This window comes from Oreochromis aureus, linkage group 3 (genome assembly GCF_013358895.1).
Source record: "Oreochromis aureus strain Israel breed Guangdong linkage group 3, ZZ_aureus, whole genome shotgun sequence".
Classification (NCBI taxonomy): domain Eukaryota; kingdom Metazoa; phylum Chordata; class Actinopteri; order Cichliformes; family Cichlidae; genus Oreochromis; species Oreochromis aureus.
Genome location: NC_052944.1, coordinates 20544918 through 20563149, shown reverse-complemented (window position 1 = coordinate 20563149; position 18232 = coordinate 20544918). Strand labels below are relative to the sequence as shown.

Sequence of the window (18232 nt, the reverse complement as noted above, 5' to 3'; positions counted from 1 at the left end):
AAATGGCCTGTATTTATATAGCGCTTTACTAGTCCCTAAGGACCCCAAAGCGCTTTACATATCCAGTCATCCACCCATTCACACACTGGTGATGGCAAGCTACGTTGTAGCCACAGCCACCCTGGGGCGCACTGACAGAGGCGAGGCTGCCGGACACTGGCGCCACCAGGCCCTCTGACCACCACCAGTAGGCAACGGGTGAAGTGTCTTGCCCAAGGACACAACGACCGAGATTGTCCAAGCTGGGGCTCGAACCAGCAACCTTCCGATTACAAGGCGAACTCCCAACTCTTGAGCCACGATCGCCCGTAGGATGGCAGCACTGGCTCTCTGGATTAGGAATGTTTTCAGTGATCTGGGTTAAATTATAAGGGGATATACTTGTATCCTGTTTAAGGTCCTGTATGCACCCTTTTCTATGTAACTGTATTTTCTGGACAGTGTATCTGGTGGGCAATGTTCCTATGAACGCACTGCAGCTCTGGAACAGGAATTTAACAGATGGTAGTTTTAAGGAATAATTTCTGCTATTGGAAAAAAATTTTGCACTCTGAAAACTGTTGTAAAATCTTTGGTACACACATTGGTCGTAGCGTTTACGAACTACACCCCAAGGTAAGGTAAGGCAAGGTAAATAAGAGCAGGACTGAATGCATGCTGCGCTAGAAAAGCTACGCATGCGCAGAATACACCAAATTGTCGAGGTTTGTTTCGTGGACATTGGTATGAAAGCAGCATCAAGCCGCTATAAATTAGCCAGAGAAAGACCGGAAAAGTCAGAACTTCCCCTTCAGTATAAAAGCGTGTTATTGTAATAATGAAAGGAGACGTGGTTTTGCGTTTTAACGAGCAGTTATATTATTTGTAGCATTGAATTGTAGTATTGTAGTACTGAGGCACAGACAGCTTTCGGTGTTTTATTGAGAAGCAAAAAATGAAAAAAGGGTTCAAAATCTGGTCGATTCACACTCTATAATAATCAGCGTCGTATTATTCTGTGTGCTTGTGTATCTGTATCAGTATACACAGTGCTGTTTAGACGTCTTGTGCAACCCCTCATTTCTTTGTATTTTGGCTAGACAAATGGGAAATAGTTGGAGTGATTTATTGAAACGCATACAAACATACAGGATAATACAGCACATATAAGTAGGGGAGACCGGGGATAGTTGTAACGTGGGTCAGTTGTAACACTTCCAATTTCTCCAATCAGGGCTAAGTTTCAAATGATGTGATTCATCCTGTGCATGCCCAATTCATTTCTGCTATTACATGTGAAAAATCAGCACATTTTGTCAAACACAGACAATTTAACACGAGAAAAAGTAATTTGTATGCCAAAAAGTAGGTTTTTCTACTTTATTTCAATTTCTAATAGCATTATCTGCTTTGCAGTTAAACTCATCAAACTTAAATTATGTTATTTGTATGTCTATGGGGATATATTCTGTGTAGGTCTTTAGTGCTAATGTTTTAGCCGTTGGCTGTAATCTTAGCTGGGTCATGGCTATAGGAGTCTGGGTCAGTTGTAACAACAACAGTCTGGGTTAGTTGTAACAATAATGCAGATGTTACAACTTACCACACTATTACTTTAACTTATATTAAACAAGTTGGGGCAACGACATCAGCAGAGAGAGGTTCACTGGTCGCCTTTGTATATGCGGTTAATGCCATTGGCAACACAACCACTGTTTGTGTTCCCACACATACATTATGCAGACCACTGTGTCAGAGATGGACCAGTAGGAAGTACTGGTCGTGGAAATAAATCAGGATGGGTGCAAGAAACAGATTTCCTCATCTTTCTGAAGCACTTTGCAAACCACACCAAGGTAAGCCATGATAAAAAGTAATGGAATTGCGATGCTGGTGCACAGCTACATTTTTTCAGCTTCATTGTTATGTTCAAAAGTTGGTGCAAGAGTTGTAGGTTATAATGTCCACTGAGCCAATGAGGCCAAACTCAAGGAAGACCAACCAAAATTAATGAAATATTCAGTTGCAGAAAATTCCATAATTTGCCTTTTTTGGGGGGTTGGAATATGTTCAAAAGCTAGATTACTGCATTCTGTCACACACACAGCTGCATAAATGGCTCTAAGTGCATTCAGGTGTTGCATAAAAAGGATTACATGTAAATGTTTTGTCAGTACCCTTATTTCATTGTGTTACATTTCACCCCATGATATGTTACAACTAACCCAGACTATGGGGTTAATTGTAACATTTCACTCTTTGTGTTTGAGACCATACCATGCAATGGGTAATTGTGCTGCAGAGAAAATAGCTGCACTATTTAATAGCAGAGACATGTAAATACTTTGCATTACATTTTGAATCCACTACCTTAAAAGAGCTCCAATTTACAGACAGAAATGTCAAAAATGTTACAACTATCCCCGGTCTCCCCTACTCTCATTTTTGGTAGACAGTTTTTTTCAGCCCATTTCTTCTTTTGTCCTCCACTTGTTCATTTTCCTCCATTTTTTTTTAAGAACACACCGATTTTGTGGAGCTAAAAATAAATTCTGTTTTTGTTACAGGCTGCTTGTAACAAAGTCCCTAAAGATACAATCTTTGCTAAGTTTGTCTGTTAGGTGCCTTTTAATGCCTGAATGATTCATAGGTCAGTGTGAAGTGGCTTGAAAAACAACAACAAAAACACTCCTCTGAAAATGAATTAAAAAGCACCCAATGACCAAAGAGAAAAGACCTTCAGAGAGTCGGGAGAACTTTAGCTCAAGACCACATTTAAGGTATGTTCAAAGAGTGTGGTTCAGTGGAAGCAAAATATAAAGAAATGAGGGGTGGCTTTAGACTTTTGCACAGTACTGCATATCAGACAGTACATTTACAGTTAGCCCACAATAGATCTCTAACAGATCTAGTTTTGAAGTGTAGCCTGACTTATTTTATTATTATTATTATTATTATTATTATTATTATTATTATATTTTTCCTATCAAGAAGGCTTGCTCATGCAGTGATGTGAAATATCAGTGTATTGCCATAAATACTGTAGACATTGCATTGAATGTGCTACACTGTAGCTACACTGCAGTATACACTCTATTCTAAACTGCATGTAACTAATTAACCACTGCTAGCTAACGTTACTGGATAACGAGCTCTCACTTTGCCCTCTCTCCATCTGCAAACATTAGAATCACATAAAAATAAAAATAAAAACTTCAGGCTGTATTTTATTTTTAAAAACCCTGGAAAAACGGTCACAACTGCGCAATAAAGACGCAATAACATGGATGGGGATTTTATTTTGATAGTGCCAAAGGGAAGCGGGCAGTTTAGACTTCTTTTTATCCCCATGCCCTGACAGTGGTGGGGAGCTGGATGAGGGAAGAGACGGAGAAGGTGGAGTGCAGGGTACAGCCAGTACATACATAGCGGGGTGTAGGGCTCTGATTCTTTTTGGGCCAGGCGGCTGAGTTTAGCGGCGGTGTACCTCTTTACGAGGTAAACTGCTCTCTGGGACAGGACAGGTGTGCTAAAAGACCCGGAATGAAAGCGGAATAAAGGAGGTAGCGAATAGCTTTTTGTTTGTTTGTTTGGAGGAAAAAAAAGAGAGACAGTGGGGGACTTCGCAAACGAGCCACCAAGGAGGAAACAGGCTCCGGGCCAGACGACCCGTTAGCACGGACACTGAGAGGCAAAAGAGGAGGAGGAGGAGGAATAAGGGGAGAAAGGCTGATAAGTGACACAGGAGAGGAGACCCATTATCACTAGGGTGAGTTCCTAATCAAAACATCCAATAGACGGGGCGTGTTTGCGCCTGAGCAGATCAGTTATCCTGTGCACATGTCCGTCCGAAGCCCTGTTATGATATAGTCCCTTTAACCCCAACCTCGGGCTGCCAGCAGCAGCCTAATTACCCAAAGCTCCAACACGCCCTCCGCTAACCCATCACATCCTGCAACAGTCTGGTTACACTGACGCTTTCCTCCCTTTTTCTTGTTTGGAGGGGAAAAGAGCGAAAGATAGCCATTATCATTATAATTTATTTTGCTCTTCAAATCCTAAAAAAAGCCACTGCTGAAATTGTCAACCAGAGCAGACTCTGACACCGCCTCTGTGAACTCTCACAGTCAGCGCACAAACTTGGCTAAAAACTCGCAGGCATCGTCTCCTCAGACTGCTGCTGCCCGCCGTAGCCATGGCGAGTATTAGCTTAGTCATTACTGTGAGGTACAGGCACAGCATTCAGTCAAATTTCCACGTCTGTGGGCGTGTGGGCTCCCAGCGCCACTGTAATGCAGAAGCTCTCCTTAATGGTGCGGAGGGTTTAAGGGTCTTAAAATGCGGTCTGTCCGCCTTCATCTGGAGGGCCTCGGCCAGAGTGCAGCTGCCAGTGCGCATGGATACGGGGGGGTACAGCGACGTTGCAGCCGACGGGCCGTGGCACGTCCTGTGAGCTCTAGGCCGCAGTCGGCTGCACACTGCGGAGTGAGCACACAGACTTTTACCACCCGGGGTGTGACTTACCGAAACATTTTTTTATTTTGCTTCACAACAAGCGGGTTTAATAAGTCACCCCACGGAGACGCCTCTTTGATTTACTTATGGATTTCAAATGCGAGAGGAGTAGTTTTAGACATTTGTACGCACAGAAAGATTTCCCAAAGTTAAAATGTTCGGATTCGTGAGCTAAACGTAAGAAATTGTGCGTAAATGATCAGTATTTCTTTATTCAGGTTTGGATCATAGGCATTTTGCACTTTGGGTCAACTTCCGTTGTCTAAATGCGCTATAGGCTCAAATAAAATAGACATGACAGTCAGCACAAAAAGATTCAGGCATTATTCATAATCATGTTTGAAGTAACACTACAGACAGAAACAAACTATTGATCCTGTCATCCTAGTATCGATCTGATACCGATACCAGCATCGCTACTTGGACCAATCCGCCTTCTTCTAGCTGTTAGTGTTGGTAGGACTGGTTAAGCTGGTAAAGATTAAAAGTGGATTCATTTTTAGCTGAAATGCTAATTATATACACCTCCTTACTCTCCTTTTCTTGGCCTCTGCAGCAGGCATGGCAGATGCAGAGCTGGATTTCCAGACTGGTGATGCTGGGGCATCCGCCACCTACCCCATGCAGTGCTCTGCCCTGCGCAAAAACGGCTTTGTTGTCCTGAAAGGCCGACCCTGCAAGATTGTCGAGATGTCCACCTCCAAGACTGGCAAGCACGGCCACGCCAAGGTCGGTAAATTCCTGATGTACAGAATTACACAGGGGATTCTCATGCCAGGACATATCTATCTGCAAAATAAGAATAATGACTGTAATAAAACAGGTCTTCTCCAATGTGGACGCAGTATAGATGCAGTGCAGTTCTGAAATAATTTTCATTGGAGCTTCAGCTGAGGGAGAATTAGCGATGAGAGTCGGTGAGTTAGCGCTGGGCTGGTCATCCGTTCATCTCTGAAATAGACACGAGGTCACGGTCACTAATATTAATGCATATGAACTCACGCTTTCAGCCTGTTCAAAAACATTGTGCCTCATCAGGGTTGTAGCTTTCAGCTCTTCAAGTACTTGGAAAATTACATGTACTAAACTTGGAAATATTATTTATAGCAAATCATGGCTTTTAGAGGATAGCAGGTAGCTGAAGTGCTCTCTTTGCACGCCCATTAGAAAGGACATTGTTCACCCTCTGTGTGTGTGTTTGTGTGCGCAGGTGCACTTGGTTGGCATCGACATATTCTCTGGTAAGAAGTATGAAGATATTTGTCCCTCCACTCACAACATGGACGTCCCCAACATCAAGAGAATGGATTACCAGGTGAGGCACAGATGCTGCGGCTCCCATGCTGGTAGGAGTAATTCTGCAGCTCCCACAATGAAGCCGCTCAAAGCGACGTCTTTGATAAGACGTCTCTGTCACGCTGTGTTAATGTTCGTGTGACATTAGAAATCGAGCCTTTCCTTCTCCTCGCCTCTGTGAAAGCTTTGATTTGATCATTAGGAATGCGTTATTTGTCATTACCGGGAAATCAACATCCCCGCCTTTGACAGCACAGCAATAACCACAAATATGTGTGTCGCTGTTTAATAAGCACAAGATTTTCTGATACAATTTTTCCGATTGCTCGAGGACAGTCGGCAGTTAGGTAGCAATTGGGGGGGGAAGATTTGCAAGACGTGGACGCGGGGAAGGAAAGAGGAGATGCTGCCGTTAATGACGTCTTTTAATATCCTGTTAATCTTTCATGAGCACACGGAAGGAAAACAGCACCCCACGGCTTTGTTACGCAGCCGCGCATTTGAAAGCATCAACGCACCGCATGGATATGTCAAAGAGAGAAGAGGCCGAATTTGCTGTAGTTGGTTCAGTTTCAGGGTGCCGGTGTTGTGCATGCTGGCTCACTGATACTGTCGTGACCTCCCGGTGTCTAAAAATAGAACCAGGCCATCAATAATGTTAGCAGTAACACTTTTGCTTTACCTGCTGTGACAAGCCAAAGTGTGGACTGGGGGAAAAGACCCAGTTTAGATTAGGTGACTTTGAAATCCCCCGAAAATTAAAACCCGTTAAGCTCATTTCCACAAAAACATTTTCATTCTGGGATTCTGCTGTAGTAGCTTTGCATGACTGAGAGTTTACATCGATCCCTTTTTATCTTATACTCTCCTACGGTGTCCTTTTAATTTAATTTAAAAACTCTTCTTTTCCGATTGGCTGTGACTGGCAAACAGAAGGTTTGAAAAGCATGTGATCCAGTAGCTCACATGGATTACTTGTCCATATACTGACCTCCTTACTTAAACTTTGGCCGTGTTTAATCTGGGTATCCACCTACAACAGAGAAAGTTTTCCCAGTACTCCCTGAAGTGCACCCTGCGAATCAATAGCTTGTAGAAACAGCTTTTACCAGGAGTAACAAGTAATCATTGTCTGTATGATTTTATTAGTCTTTCAGATCACTGCAGAGGAATTTTCTCTTCTATAAAACATTACCTCACTTCTTTCAGATTTATTAGCCTCCAACAGCATTTCAGTCAAGTTTCGGTGTGAACTTTGACCTTAGTTATTTTCTTTTTCACTCATTCTGTTGTAGATTTAAACGCTTATGATCATTGTTCTGCAGTATGACCCAGGTTAGCTTTAGCTGTCAGACAGATGTCCTGAGACGACTGTGGTTTTGTGTTAACACACACCTAAATGCTCTAGATCTGCAAAGTTTGAAAACGTCTGCTTTTATAGAAGTTCTCAAACTTGCTGATGATCAGTTAATCAAGTGCATTTCATTATCAGCATCTGATGCTTGTTACCCTCTTAATTCCTTATGGAAGCAGTAAGAGTGCAGTGACGTTTGCGCTGGGCCACATAGTCCTGTGAAAACTTTATTTTCCAACAATGCACTGACTGATGTCTTGTATGCACTATGGAGCTATTTAGCATCTTTCAGCATCTTGTTTTGGTTCTGCAGCAGCAGCTTTACAGTTTCGGCTCAGTCTCTCAGCTCCCATCAGCATTATTTTCAGGTATAAGCGCTAAAAAGGAGCCATTTCTACATACCCAATGCTCAGGCTGGGCAGTTAATCAAGCTCTGGTTTGTTTAGTTCATTTATTTGTTCTGTGTTATTATATCGTGATCAAAAAGACATTTGAGTTATTATTTTAGATATTCAGTATCAATGAAAATGTTGCTGTAATCCAGCAGCCATGCTCAGCACCAGGTGAAGATGAATACAGGGGAGCATATATCAGAGTCAGGTGTTTCTCTCTGGAGTCAAAGGAGAGGAAAAAGAAGATACTGTAAAAGAAAAATAACCATTTGTCATGTTCTAATGATTCTTCAAATGTAGACTTAAACCCTCTTTTTTACCTCAAACCGATCACATACAGATGGAAACTAGGTTACATCATATTTGTGCAGAGACCAGAAAGGGTATTGAGTGCTGCCGCTGTTGATCAGATATGCTGGATTAAAACATGTTGTGTGCAGCAGTATACTCAAGCTCACAAACTGACAACAAAACTACAGTTAATTAATTAAGGAACAGAAAGATGAACATGATAAAGCCTGCATGTATCACAGCTCGCTGTGATTAAAGCTCCTAATTCATTTAGAGTCTTTTGACTCTTTTTTTTCACTGTGTTTTTTTGCTGTTGCCCTCTCTCAGCTGATCGGGATCCAGGATGGCTACCTGTCTCTGCTCCAGGACAGTGGAGAGGTGAGAGAGGACCTGAAGATCCCAGAGGGAGACCTGGGAAAGGAGATAGAGAGCAAGCATGAAGCCGGAGAGGAGATCCTGGTGAGCACGGTTGCCTTTTTCTCCCGCGCCTGATACCGGACAGCTTCCACGGCTGCCTCGTTGCGAATTTAAATGATCGCACTTTACATAAGAACTTCTGCTCTTTCAGATCACCGTCCTAAATGCAATGGATGAAGAAGCTGCGATTGGCATCAAAGCTTTGGGGAAATAAGCCCGTGCAGGTAAATGCAGAGCTGCAGCTGTGGCAGCACGCAGCTGTTCTCTACCCGCAACCGCCGCCCTGACCCCAGCCTGCCTGAAGACAAGTGTGTGTGCGCTTATGAGTGTGTCTCATGTAAAATTATGTATGCGCGTGAGTTCGGTCATTACACCACGAACCACCAGCATGCTCCATGCCAGTGCGATGTGTGTGTGAAGCCATGTACAGATGTTGTACGTCAGTGGAGCAAGGGGAAGGCAACTCTGGACATCAAGATCCGAGGCTGAGGCCTTTGCTATTATTAAAAATAAATAAACATGACCTTATTTACAATTATTTACAATTACAAATATGCACTATACTGGAAATATCCATGTTTTTAAATATGAATGCGTGTTTTTCTCTATATACTTGTTTGGACTGGATATATTAGTGATGTCACTTGACAAAATGTAACAAATTCTGCAAATTTTTTTTTAAATTTAATACTGTATGAGGTGGTGGTTACAGAGCAGGGTGACCTGGTGGATTTGCCTACCCCTTTAAAGAAACAGTTTCACCCCAAATCCAATATGTGTTTCCACCGGTAGTGCTGTTTATGAATCTAGGCTGTTTAAGCGTGAGTTGGCTGGTTTTGGAGATATCGTACAGTGGAACTAAATGCCCCTCTGCTTGCTGTAAAGCACTAAAAAATAGAAATTTAAAAAGTCAGCAGAATCCATGACAGTGTGTTACGTCCCCTAACACACATCATTGAAGGAAAGAAAGAAAAAGAATAGAAAAATGTTATTACCTTTCTGTGAGCAGTTTCATGTAGGAACTATTTTGTTTCTCTGGAACTACAACCGTGCTGTGCAGAAGGACATGTGGCTGTACCTGAGGTGAGACGCTCGAACTAGGGGCACCTTGTAAACACTGATCCTCCCGCCTTGGCTTAGCTGTCAGAAGTAGCCCACTGCTAGCTAGTCATAGCAAGCTGTTGAGCTACTGGATACTGTTGATTGACATATATCCTAGTAGTAAATACCTTACGTTACCAAGGCAACTGGAGTTTGTTAAATCTATAAAGCAATGCACGACTGGCAGATTTCTTCCTGTGTTGATGCAGTTATTAATAATTGGCTAATTAGCTATCTGCATTCTTTCTTTCCTTGTCAACATTTTGGTGTTTCTTAATATTTAGTCTTGGATGAAAAATAGTTATCCGCCCACTAGACATACTTCTTAGTTCTTCTTAGACTTTATAACAAGAAAAAGTTAGGTCGACAATGTTTCATATTATCCTTTTGTCAAGGAAAACAAAACATTCCCAACTGAGAGACCGATCAGAACAACAAGAAATAGGACACACACTGAGGATAAATTGAACTCCTGATCTCTCACTCGGTGGTTGATTTATTTTCCTACTGAGCTAACAGATAAAACAATGAGGCAATTACATCACAGGGTTTTTAATGCTAACACTGGGGGAGCACAAAAGCGGTGCTCGTAACTACAGGCCAACTGATTTATTGATAATATGGTGATATGCTGGTATTTTATCAGCCATTATTAGTTATTTTGCTATCAGTAAAAGTAAAAGTAAAAAAGAGATGGGAGAAACACTCTACAACCATGTTGCGAATGTTGATATTGCAAAGTGTGTCCAGCAGAGGGCACTGTTGAACTCGCAAACAGTATGCTGCATACTGCAAGCAGCTGATTCGAGCAGTTTGGACAAAGCGTAAGCAAGACAGTAAACTTAAAAATAAAAACTACGTTGATAAACTAAAAACAATAAACCACAACATGTTTCGTGTGTGTGAAATAAAAAAAATTGGTCGATATATTGAAATATCGGATTTTTAAGACACCAAGTATCAGTATCAGTTTTAACAGTCCAGCTAAGCGAAGTTCACCTGCAACAAACAAGACAGAATGTACTTGTAGAGAAATGTAATTAAAATAAAATAAATAATAATTATCTGTGTGCGTGGAGTAGACTTTGTGTAGCGGTGTCTACACGGCCACCTTGTAGCCAAAACAAAGCAGACACTAAGCTGCTTCGCTGCAGTAATATGATCTGCATTCTTGCTTTGAATTAAGGGAACTCCATTCTTCGTGGAAACATCAACATGTTGCCGTCACACCGTGATCAGGTTTGACTGCAAACACAGCATGCTTCGTGGGTCGCAGTGTTCAAATTGGAACCTCAGAAAATAGTCCGTGCATTAAACTGCTCACATCGAGGCTTGTTGACTTTTTTTACGCATAGCCAGGTCATAATTTCTGTTCAGATACTTTACTGCTGGCTTATATAAATACATTATTTTGGCACTATGATCATTACATTCAGGTCATCTCTACAGCCAGGACTGGGCAACTCATGCCAGAACAATCTAGATGGATAAAAAACACCACAAACCCGAGGAAAACATATACAAGTTTGTCAAACTTGTGTTTCACGGTAACACTATTAAGAGCATGTGTATCATTCTTATGTAGAAATATAAATGAAAAGCTGAAAGTTAATATTGTAATATTTGATCAGTGTTTATCTTTTTCCTGTGGGTTACACTTTATTTTACAGCCTGTTACTTCCTGTGTTTCTTAAGAAGCAGCTCGCAGCCCTGTTGTAATTGTCGGGTCAAACCTGTTTTATGCACTTTCTTTCCTGTAATTCGCCTCCACACTGTGGGCTGTAGAATAAAGTCACTGTTTTTTGTGCAATGTTTCCTCTGCAGAGGCCAGTTAAACCATCTCATTAAAGTACATCTCTAAGGACATATATATATATATATTTTTTTTTTCTTAAGCATCTTCCTTCCTGACTTCTCCTTTCCTCTTTCTTCTTATTCCTCCCTCCCTTTTTTCCAATTCTGTTTCAGGGGTAATCGAGATGCACTGGACCTGGGGAAAGGAGGGGATATTGCCTCGTCAGTTATTCTCCCTCTTTGTTTTTCATACTCTCCCTCTCTCACTGTTTTCTGTCCCTGCTTCGGGTTCAATTAGTTAATAAATAATTGGAAATGTCAAACAGTTAAAAAAAAACATACTCCATGTACATACACGTGTCCAGGCGTAGTGGTAGGTCTCACTAAAGATGGAGGTGGTGTATGTTTGAGTAGCTACTTCCCTTCTGGGGCGAGCTGTTAAAGTCATGACTATTATTATTATTTGTCCCCGATTTATAAAGGGCTTCAACTCCACACCTGCATTGTTCTGTTGAGGCTTGCTGAGCGTGTGCCATACAGGAGTAAATACATGCCTCGATTTTGTATTTCTGTATGTCACCATTTCAGCACCGGGGTCCTGAACAAGCCCCGCCCCCTCCTGCCGTTTTATCATCCTTAGTTTGGGTTTTTACCGACATGGCACACCGAGGTTCAGCGTGTTTTTGTCTAAAGGTTTAGAGAGACGCGTCAAAGAGAAACAAGAAACCAATCCTCTTCAAGGAGAAATTCTTTTTTCTGTTTTAAAGTCTGCTAGCCAAAACTCCATTTCACTTCACTGTTTGGAGTATTATTTGTCGTACTCTCAAACTGCGAGCAGTGATTCGGGAGGCGGACGAGTCGTGGCGGTTTGGTGTCCTTACTTTGTGTTCATACAGCCAGTCCAAACTGTGCAGAATGTCTTCTTGGCCAAAACAAATAAAGACGACACAAACTGTTGGCTGTTGCTTATTGTTTATTTAAGAACATTTAAGCAAAAGCTTAAAAAAATAGACCAGACCTAAACCTGATTGAAGCTGTGAGGGATGATGGGAAACACTTGAGACAGAAAATGGTTCTCTTACTTTCTGGTAACACATTGAAACAATCTTTTAGTTAATCTGGAGTATTTAGACTGTAGTAGTGTTCATCAATGTGTGTGTGTGAGAGAGAGAGATACAGAGCAAAAACATCAATTTAATCCAAATACTGTACAAGTTCTCCTCTACTTCCTGCTACTTGATAGTGAGCAAAGGTACTCCAGACACACTGGACACTCCCCTGGTGTCACTGAAGAACCGGCTCTGGACCGTGTAGTCTGGCTTTTATCAGTGTTACTAACAGTTAAACGCACATAAGCACCTCGGTGATGGCTTCACAGTGCAGGTAAAATAACAACATTAATTGAAGTAAAATATGAGTCTGAAGCTCAGAGCACATATGTTGAAGAGCTGCTTAGTAGCTTATTAACAACATTAAAACAAAGCTAAAAAAAAAACCAAACTATACAAAGAATAAAACAGATCATGTGGCATAATCCAGCCTACTTAAAAAAAAAAAAGAAAGCTATTTAAGCGCCAACAGGATCGCCAGAATCTTGAGTGAACTTCTGAAATCTGAGCACCGGTGAGTTTGATCATCTACTTGCCGTGGTGGTAAAACCTCTGCCCGCTTTGGCTGTGGGGCAGGAAGCTATGACGGGGAGCGCTCTGGGGAGAGCTCTGGAACGGAGCCTGGGGAAGGAAAGAGGAACCATGATCAGAAGAAAGACAAGAAGCAGAACATTAATGAACATAAACACTGTAGCAGCTCAGACTTTACTTATACTGAATATGTTTAGAAGAAAAACAAGTAATATACAAGTTACTTGGCCCCATAACACAGGATGAAAAACAAATGGTGTGTGTGTTTTGGGGGTTCACCTTTGCAGTAGGGATCTGGACCGCCATCGACGATGTGGGCAGCAGACCTGGGGCGGAAGGATGCATGGCTGGGGGGTGCATGGGCCTCAAACCACTCTGACATGACAGAAGGAAAACTGATCAGCTAATGGAACAACTTCTGTTATTTAGACGATCACATGTCACAGAGTTTATTTTTGTGTTTGGTCTAATATGAATAGAAACAGCAGGAAATAATCTAATATTCCAGCAACATCTGCTGTTTCTGCATCGCAGCATCTAAAGCTGAAATGGTCTTACTGCGTCAGTAAAGCCCGACTGTTGGTTAGCATGTTCCAGCTGCTTCTGCAGGGGTATTCCTGCTCCAGGGATGTATCCTGCAGAAGATGGTCAGGTTACTTTACAACTCTGAATTTTATGTAGATCGTGGAATTAGACATAGGTATAATTTACAGCAGTGAAACCCACCTTGCTGGGAGGTGAAGTGAACAGGGTAACCAGCCTGCTGGTGAGGGAGGTACTGCATTGCTTGAAATGCAGATGCGCCTGTGGGGAAAAAGGCAAAGTCATTACAATCAATACATCTCACTGTGATCTGATTGTTTTAATGATCAATCAGCGGGTTTCCGACATTACTGACGCCACACGGGAGCATCTGAATAGCATACCGCTGACTCCACGGTGCATCCACATTTGAAAAATGCAAGCTTAAAGAAAAATGACTTCGCACTCAGTGGGGGATTTTATTTTTCGGCTGAAATCAGGCTGCTTTGAACAAACGAAAGCTGTCGGCTGGACTGTCAGTTTAGAGCTTAGACTGTTTGAGCGGAGAGTTTCAAACTGTGCGAGAAATGATTTCATAGTTGATTTGTATAAACACGATGTACACGTCTATGTCAATCAAAATCAACTAAGACTGGTGGTACCTGTGGGCTGAGATGGGCTCAGCCTACTCAAACATGCATCTTGCTCAACAAAAGCATTTCTCTTTATGCCAATGAACACATATTAAAATACCAGCACTGTTTCTAACTTCTGATTGGTTGGACAGTCTTTCCTTTCTCTTCAAATTCAAACACCCACAGGGCTCTGAAGCAGGCCCAGAATGAAGCTTGATGACTCAGACTACACACAGACACACACATACATGATCTACTGCTTACCAGAGGTCACACACTCACACACATAATGTTCTCTGAACCATATATGGACTCAATTACATGTATTAGTTTAACTTTAGCTATATTTATGTGTATCATGCTTATTACTGTCAAGACTCTGATAAGGATATAGCCTTAAAACTACTAGAATGCCTTCCTTAACCTTTGAATAATGGCTATACCCTCCCTCTGGACTGCCCAACTATACTTCAACAAGCCCAGCCTGACACAGCAGCCTGCAACCGGCTCAGATTGTATTCTATGTCAGCTCCTGAAATCCAAGTAAAGATGGAGGAATCCCACACATGATGCTGATAATTCATTTCTTTGTGAGTTCACTGTGCCACTAGAGAACATTGTTTGAACATTAAAGGACAAAATGACCTCTTACACAATTACAACTAGTGTATAACACATTTGTGTTTGTGAACTGTGACGCACAAACAGCGTGGTACTGTGCTCTGCTGTTTTACACCTTCACCTAATGTGCATCTTATTTCACTCCCTCGTTTCCTGTTTCTTCCTGTCTTATACAGTTTTTTTTTATCGTGTATATGACTGGATGTAAGTCATGTCACTGTGACACATTACTCAAAATTTTACTGTACCACTGTACACATTGACAGCAAAGAAATCTTATCTCATCTTACCTCTGATCTGAGAGCTGCTTGCGAAACTGACTGGCACTGAGGGTCCGGGGGCGTAGCTGGAAGGATGCTGAGCCTGAGCCACTCCGTAGGGCTCATGGACCCCCTGACCTCCGCTGAACTGGCCATGCTCTGCGGAGCCTGAGCTGAAGCCAGGCGTCTGATAATGGCGTGCCTAAAAGAGGACAACGTGCACATGTAAACACTGTAAGAAGCATATTATATAGATCGTATTATATTTTATGAATTCTTTAAGTGGAACACTCCTTTTACTCACAGGGAGGACAGCAGCTGGGAACAGCTGTTTGCTCCTTTCTCCGAGCAGTGGGGCAGGTCTGCTGTGGCTGACTGGATTGCCTGAAGGAGAGAAAAGGAGAATGTCACTATATGAAAAATAATGACGACTCTGGCAAGGCGCAGAACCTGGAACTTTTCTCGCCTTGAATGCCGAGGAGGTGCTGTCCTGGGTGCATGGGCAGACTCTGCTGGTAGCTCGCTGATGTCAAAGTTGTAATATCACTAAAGAAGGAGACCAAAAAGATTAACCGACAATTAACAATCCTCTGACAAAACAACAAACTAAGTGAAGTACATATAGAAACCTCTGCTCTTTTCTTCGTCTTTTCTCCTCTTCGTGGAGAACTTTCTTGAGCTGTAAAAAGAGCTGATGTTTCTCTTCTTGTAGTCCCTGAAGTTTTTCCCCCATCTTCATCACCTGATGTTTATTTGAGGAAATCATGGTGTAAGAACACACAGACTTTGTTTTGTATAGAGCTGGGAGCACAGACTTGCTGAAATGTCACATTTCAAACCTGTTCTTTCGTTTCCTCCAAGGACATCCTCTCCTCTATCTCTTTTGTCCTCTTCCTCTCTTCCTCTTCCTTCATCTTCTGCTCCATCATTTTGTCCACCTCTTCCTCCTCTGAAAAAAAGTACATTTATTAAGGTGAATATAATGTAGCTACTTTTTTTTGATTGCCTTTTAGATCTATGACCAAAGAACAGGTTGCAGGCAGACAGCAATAACATATACACTCACCAGCCACTTTTTTAGGTACATTTTGCTACTATAGGGTTGAACCCCTTTATTCCTTTAAAACTGTCTTAATTCTTCACTGGACATATTCAACGATGTGCTGTAAACATTCCTCAGAAATGATCCATGTTGACATGGCACATCACACAGCTGCTGCACATTCATGATGTGAATCTCTTGTTCCACCGCATCCCAAGGTGCTCTATTAAATTCAGATCTGGTGACTGTGGATGTAGTTTAACTACAGTGAACTCACTGTCATGTTCAAGAAACCAGTTTCAATTTGATTTGAGTTTTGAGACATGGTGTGCTATCCTGCTGGAAGCAGACGCACATGTTCATCAACAATACTAGGGCTGACGACTCTTAATTTGTCCTAAGAGGTCCACCGTGTTCCAAGAGAAAAATCACCATATCATTGCACCATTGATACAAAGCAGGATGGAATCATACTCTTATGCCGTTTACACCTAAAAGTGAGCCTACCATCTGAATATTGCAGTGGAAACTGACACTCATCAGACCGGCAAATGTTTTGTTTTGTTTTTTGTCAATCTTCTATTGCAAAATTTTGGTGAGCCTGTGCAAACTGTAGCTTCAGTTTCCTGTTCTTAGCTGATAGGAGCGGTGCCCTGTGCTGCTTTAACCCATCTGCTTCATGGTTTGACGTGTTGTGCATTCAGTGACACCTTGGTTGTAATATAGTTCGAGCAAAGTCATTTAAATCACATTTTTTCCTCATTCTGATGCTCAATTTGAACTTTAGTGGGTCGTCTTGACCATGTCGATATGGTAAATGCACTGGATGATTATGTATTTGTACCTAACAAACTAGCAGGTGAGTGTATTATTACATAGTAAATCACAATCATGGATGGATAAATGCAGAGAGGAATTTCCCCACGGGGATCAATAAAGTATACATTATTATTATAGATTATTTGAAGAATACACGCATAAACATAGGACTTTAATCTCGATGACGCAGACCTTAGTGAAATTTTCCAGAATTACAAAGAAAGAACAAGAAAAGTTAATTAATTTGTTTTATTGGCTAAATGCTAAAAACAATTTATACTCTGGAGCAGCGGTCCCCAACCCCCGGGCCTCGGACCGGTACCGGTCCGTGAGTCGTTCGGTACCGGGCCGCGAGAGTTGAGGTTCAGGTGTGAAATGTATGGTTTTCAGGGTTTTTATCGGTTTTCAGCGTTATTTTGTTATTGTTTTTATCGTTAACTCGGTTTTCCTGGGTCTTTTCACGTGTGTTATGAATAAATCTTCTTTTTTTCGGTACCGGCACTAGTTTTATTTTGTTGTATTCATCCGCGACACCTCATTGCCGGTCCGTGAAAATATTGTCGGGCATAAACCGGTCCGTGGCGCAAAAAAGGTTGGGGACCGCTGCTCTGGAGTATTACCTTTCCAAACACAGCTCAGCATCTTAACAGTGCTTGCTTATTTCTACAAGAATCCTTAAAGGTGTCAGATGTGACACCCTGTGACACACTAGGGCTAAACTACTTTTTAAAGCGCATACACACACACACACACACACACAAAATGAGAGAGCACCTTGTCTCTTGCGCTCTCTTTCCCTCATTATGTGTTTGTGGAGAGCTCTGGCCATCGCGTTGGACAGCTTGGGTCTCTCAAGCAGGGCGGGCATTGTGACAGGCAGTGGAGGGGCCAGCTGGTGTGGGTCAAAATGTCAGTAATGAATCGACAAGGTCAGATGAAATATTTAAAGTTCATTAAACTACATCAAAGTGTGCATCTACGCTCACCCAAACAAGTGTAACAACCACAGGCCTCGCTAGCTAGCCGATATCGGCCTAAGTTAGCACAGATAGCTGTACTTCCCAATACATGACAATATTTAGAGTATAATGCACCAACGGAAGGCATAGTAATTTAATATTACAAGTGATGTAGCTTACAAGTGTAAACCCCTGACAAAAATTATATATTTTAACTTAACCGGGAACAAACGTTAGCTAGCGAGGCTAGCTGCAGAGCACTTAACTGCGTTACGCATTTTATCCTACATGATCTGCTTTGAATTCTGTGCTGATAAAACTGTAAAAAGCTTACTTTTATTTCGTTGTGAGTCTTTTAATAAGAATCTAACCGTCTGGCGGTTTTCAGCTTGATAGACCTCGAGCGGTTAAAACAGATAAAAATCAAAACTTCTCCCACAAAACATAAACAGACGGAGCGATTTCCAGACCGGGGATGCTGTTGCATTTCCGGTTCAAAGAACGCGGTCACGCTTCGAAGTGCACTTTGGGAGTTGTAGTTTTGAAGTGCAATGCGGCGAATCTCACGTTGACGTCAGCAAAATGAAACTTCCAA

The 18232-nt window shown here is 41.9% G+C and overlaps 2 protein-coding genes across 4 annotated transcripts; one reads left to right on the top strand and one right to left on the bottom strand.

Moving 5' to 3' along the window:
- Window positions 1-3324: 3324 nt before the first annotated feature.
- On the top strand, window positions 3325-12096 carry LOC116310390 (eukaryotic translation initiation factor 5A-1). 3 transcript variants are annotated; one of them, XM_031727161.2, is made up of 6 exons: window positions 3326-3748; window positions 5051-5223; window positions 5705-5809; window positions 8155-8286; window positions 8396-8468; window positions 11314-12096. In XM_031727161.2, the coding sequence occupies exons 2-5, from the start codon at window positions 5056-5058 to the stop codon at window positions 8456-8458; spliced, it is 468 nt and encodes a 155-aa protein (XP_031583021.1). In that variant the 5' UTR covers window positions 3326-3748; window positions 5051-5055; the 3' UTR covers window positions 8459-8468; window positions 11314-12096. The 3 variants fall into 3 exon arrangements, with proteins under 3 accessions (XP_031583023.1, XP_031583021.1, XP_039465497.1); XM_031727163.2 differs by lacking the exon at window positions 11314-12096 and having other exon boundaries at window positions 3325-3748; window positions 5054-5223; window positions 8396-11213; XM_039609563.1 differs by lacking the exon at window positions 11314-12096 and having other exon boundaries at window positions 8396-11213.
- Window positions 12095-18148, bottom strand: gps2 (G protein pathway suppressor 2). Its single transcript, XM_031727164.2, has 11 exons — window positions 17972-18148; window positions 17453-17570; window positions 15657-15766; window positions 15447-15559; window positions 15284-15363; window positions 15122-15201; window positions 14848-15019; window positions 13506-13583; window positions 13338-13414; window positions 13059-13154; window positions 12095-12869 (listed from the first exon to the last, which is right to left on the bottom strand). The coding sequence occupies exons 2-11, from the start codon at window positions 17544-17546 to the stop codon at window positions 12777-12779; spliced, it is 993 nt and encodes a 330-aa protein (XP_031583024.1). The 5' UTR covers window positions 17547-17570; window positions 17972-18148; the 3' UTR covers window positions 12095-12776.
- Window positions 18149-18232: the final 84 nt, after the last annotated feature.

Bases quoted from the DNA above. Each gene is read 5' to 3' on its own strand.
- gps2 (XM_031727164.2), bottom strand. From the start codon at position 17,546: ATGCCCGCCCTGCTTGAGAGACCCAAGCTGTCCAACGCGATGGCCAGA. The intron at 15,767-17,452 runs GTGCTCTCTCAT...ACTTTTTTTCAG, and splicing joins AAGAGAGCGCAAGAGACAAG to AGGAGGAAGAGGTGGACAAA. The intron at 13,415-13,505 runs GTGGGTTTCACT...CATCTTCTGCAG, and splicing joins TCACTTCACCTCCCAGCAAG to GATACATCCCTGGAGCAGGA.
- LOC116310390 (XM_031727161.2), top strand. From the start codon at position 5,056: ATGGCAGATGCAGAGCTGGATTTCCAGACTGGTGATGCTGGGGCATCC. The intron at 5,224-5,704 runs GTCGGTAAATTC...TTGTGTGCGCAG, and splicing joins GCAAGCACGGCCACGCCAAG to GTGCACTTGGTTGGCATCGA. The intron at 8,287-8,395 runs GTGAGCACGGTT...CTGCTCTTTCAG, and splicing joins AAGCCGGAGAGGAGATCCTG to ATCACCGTCCTAAATGCAAT.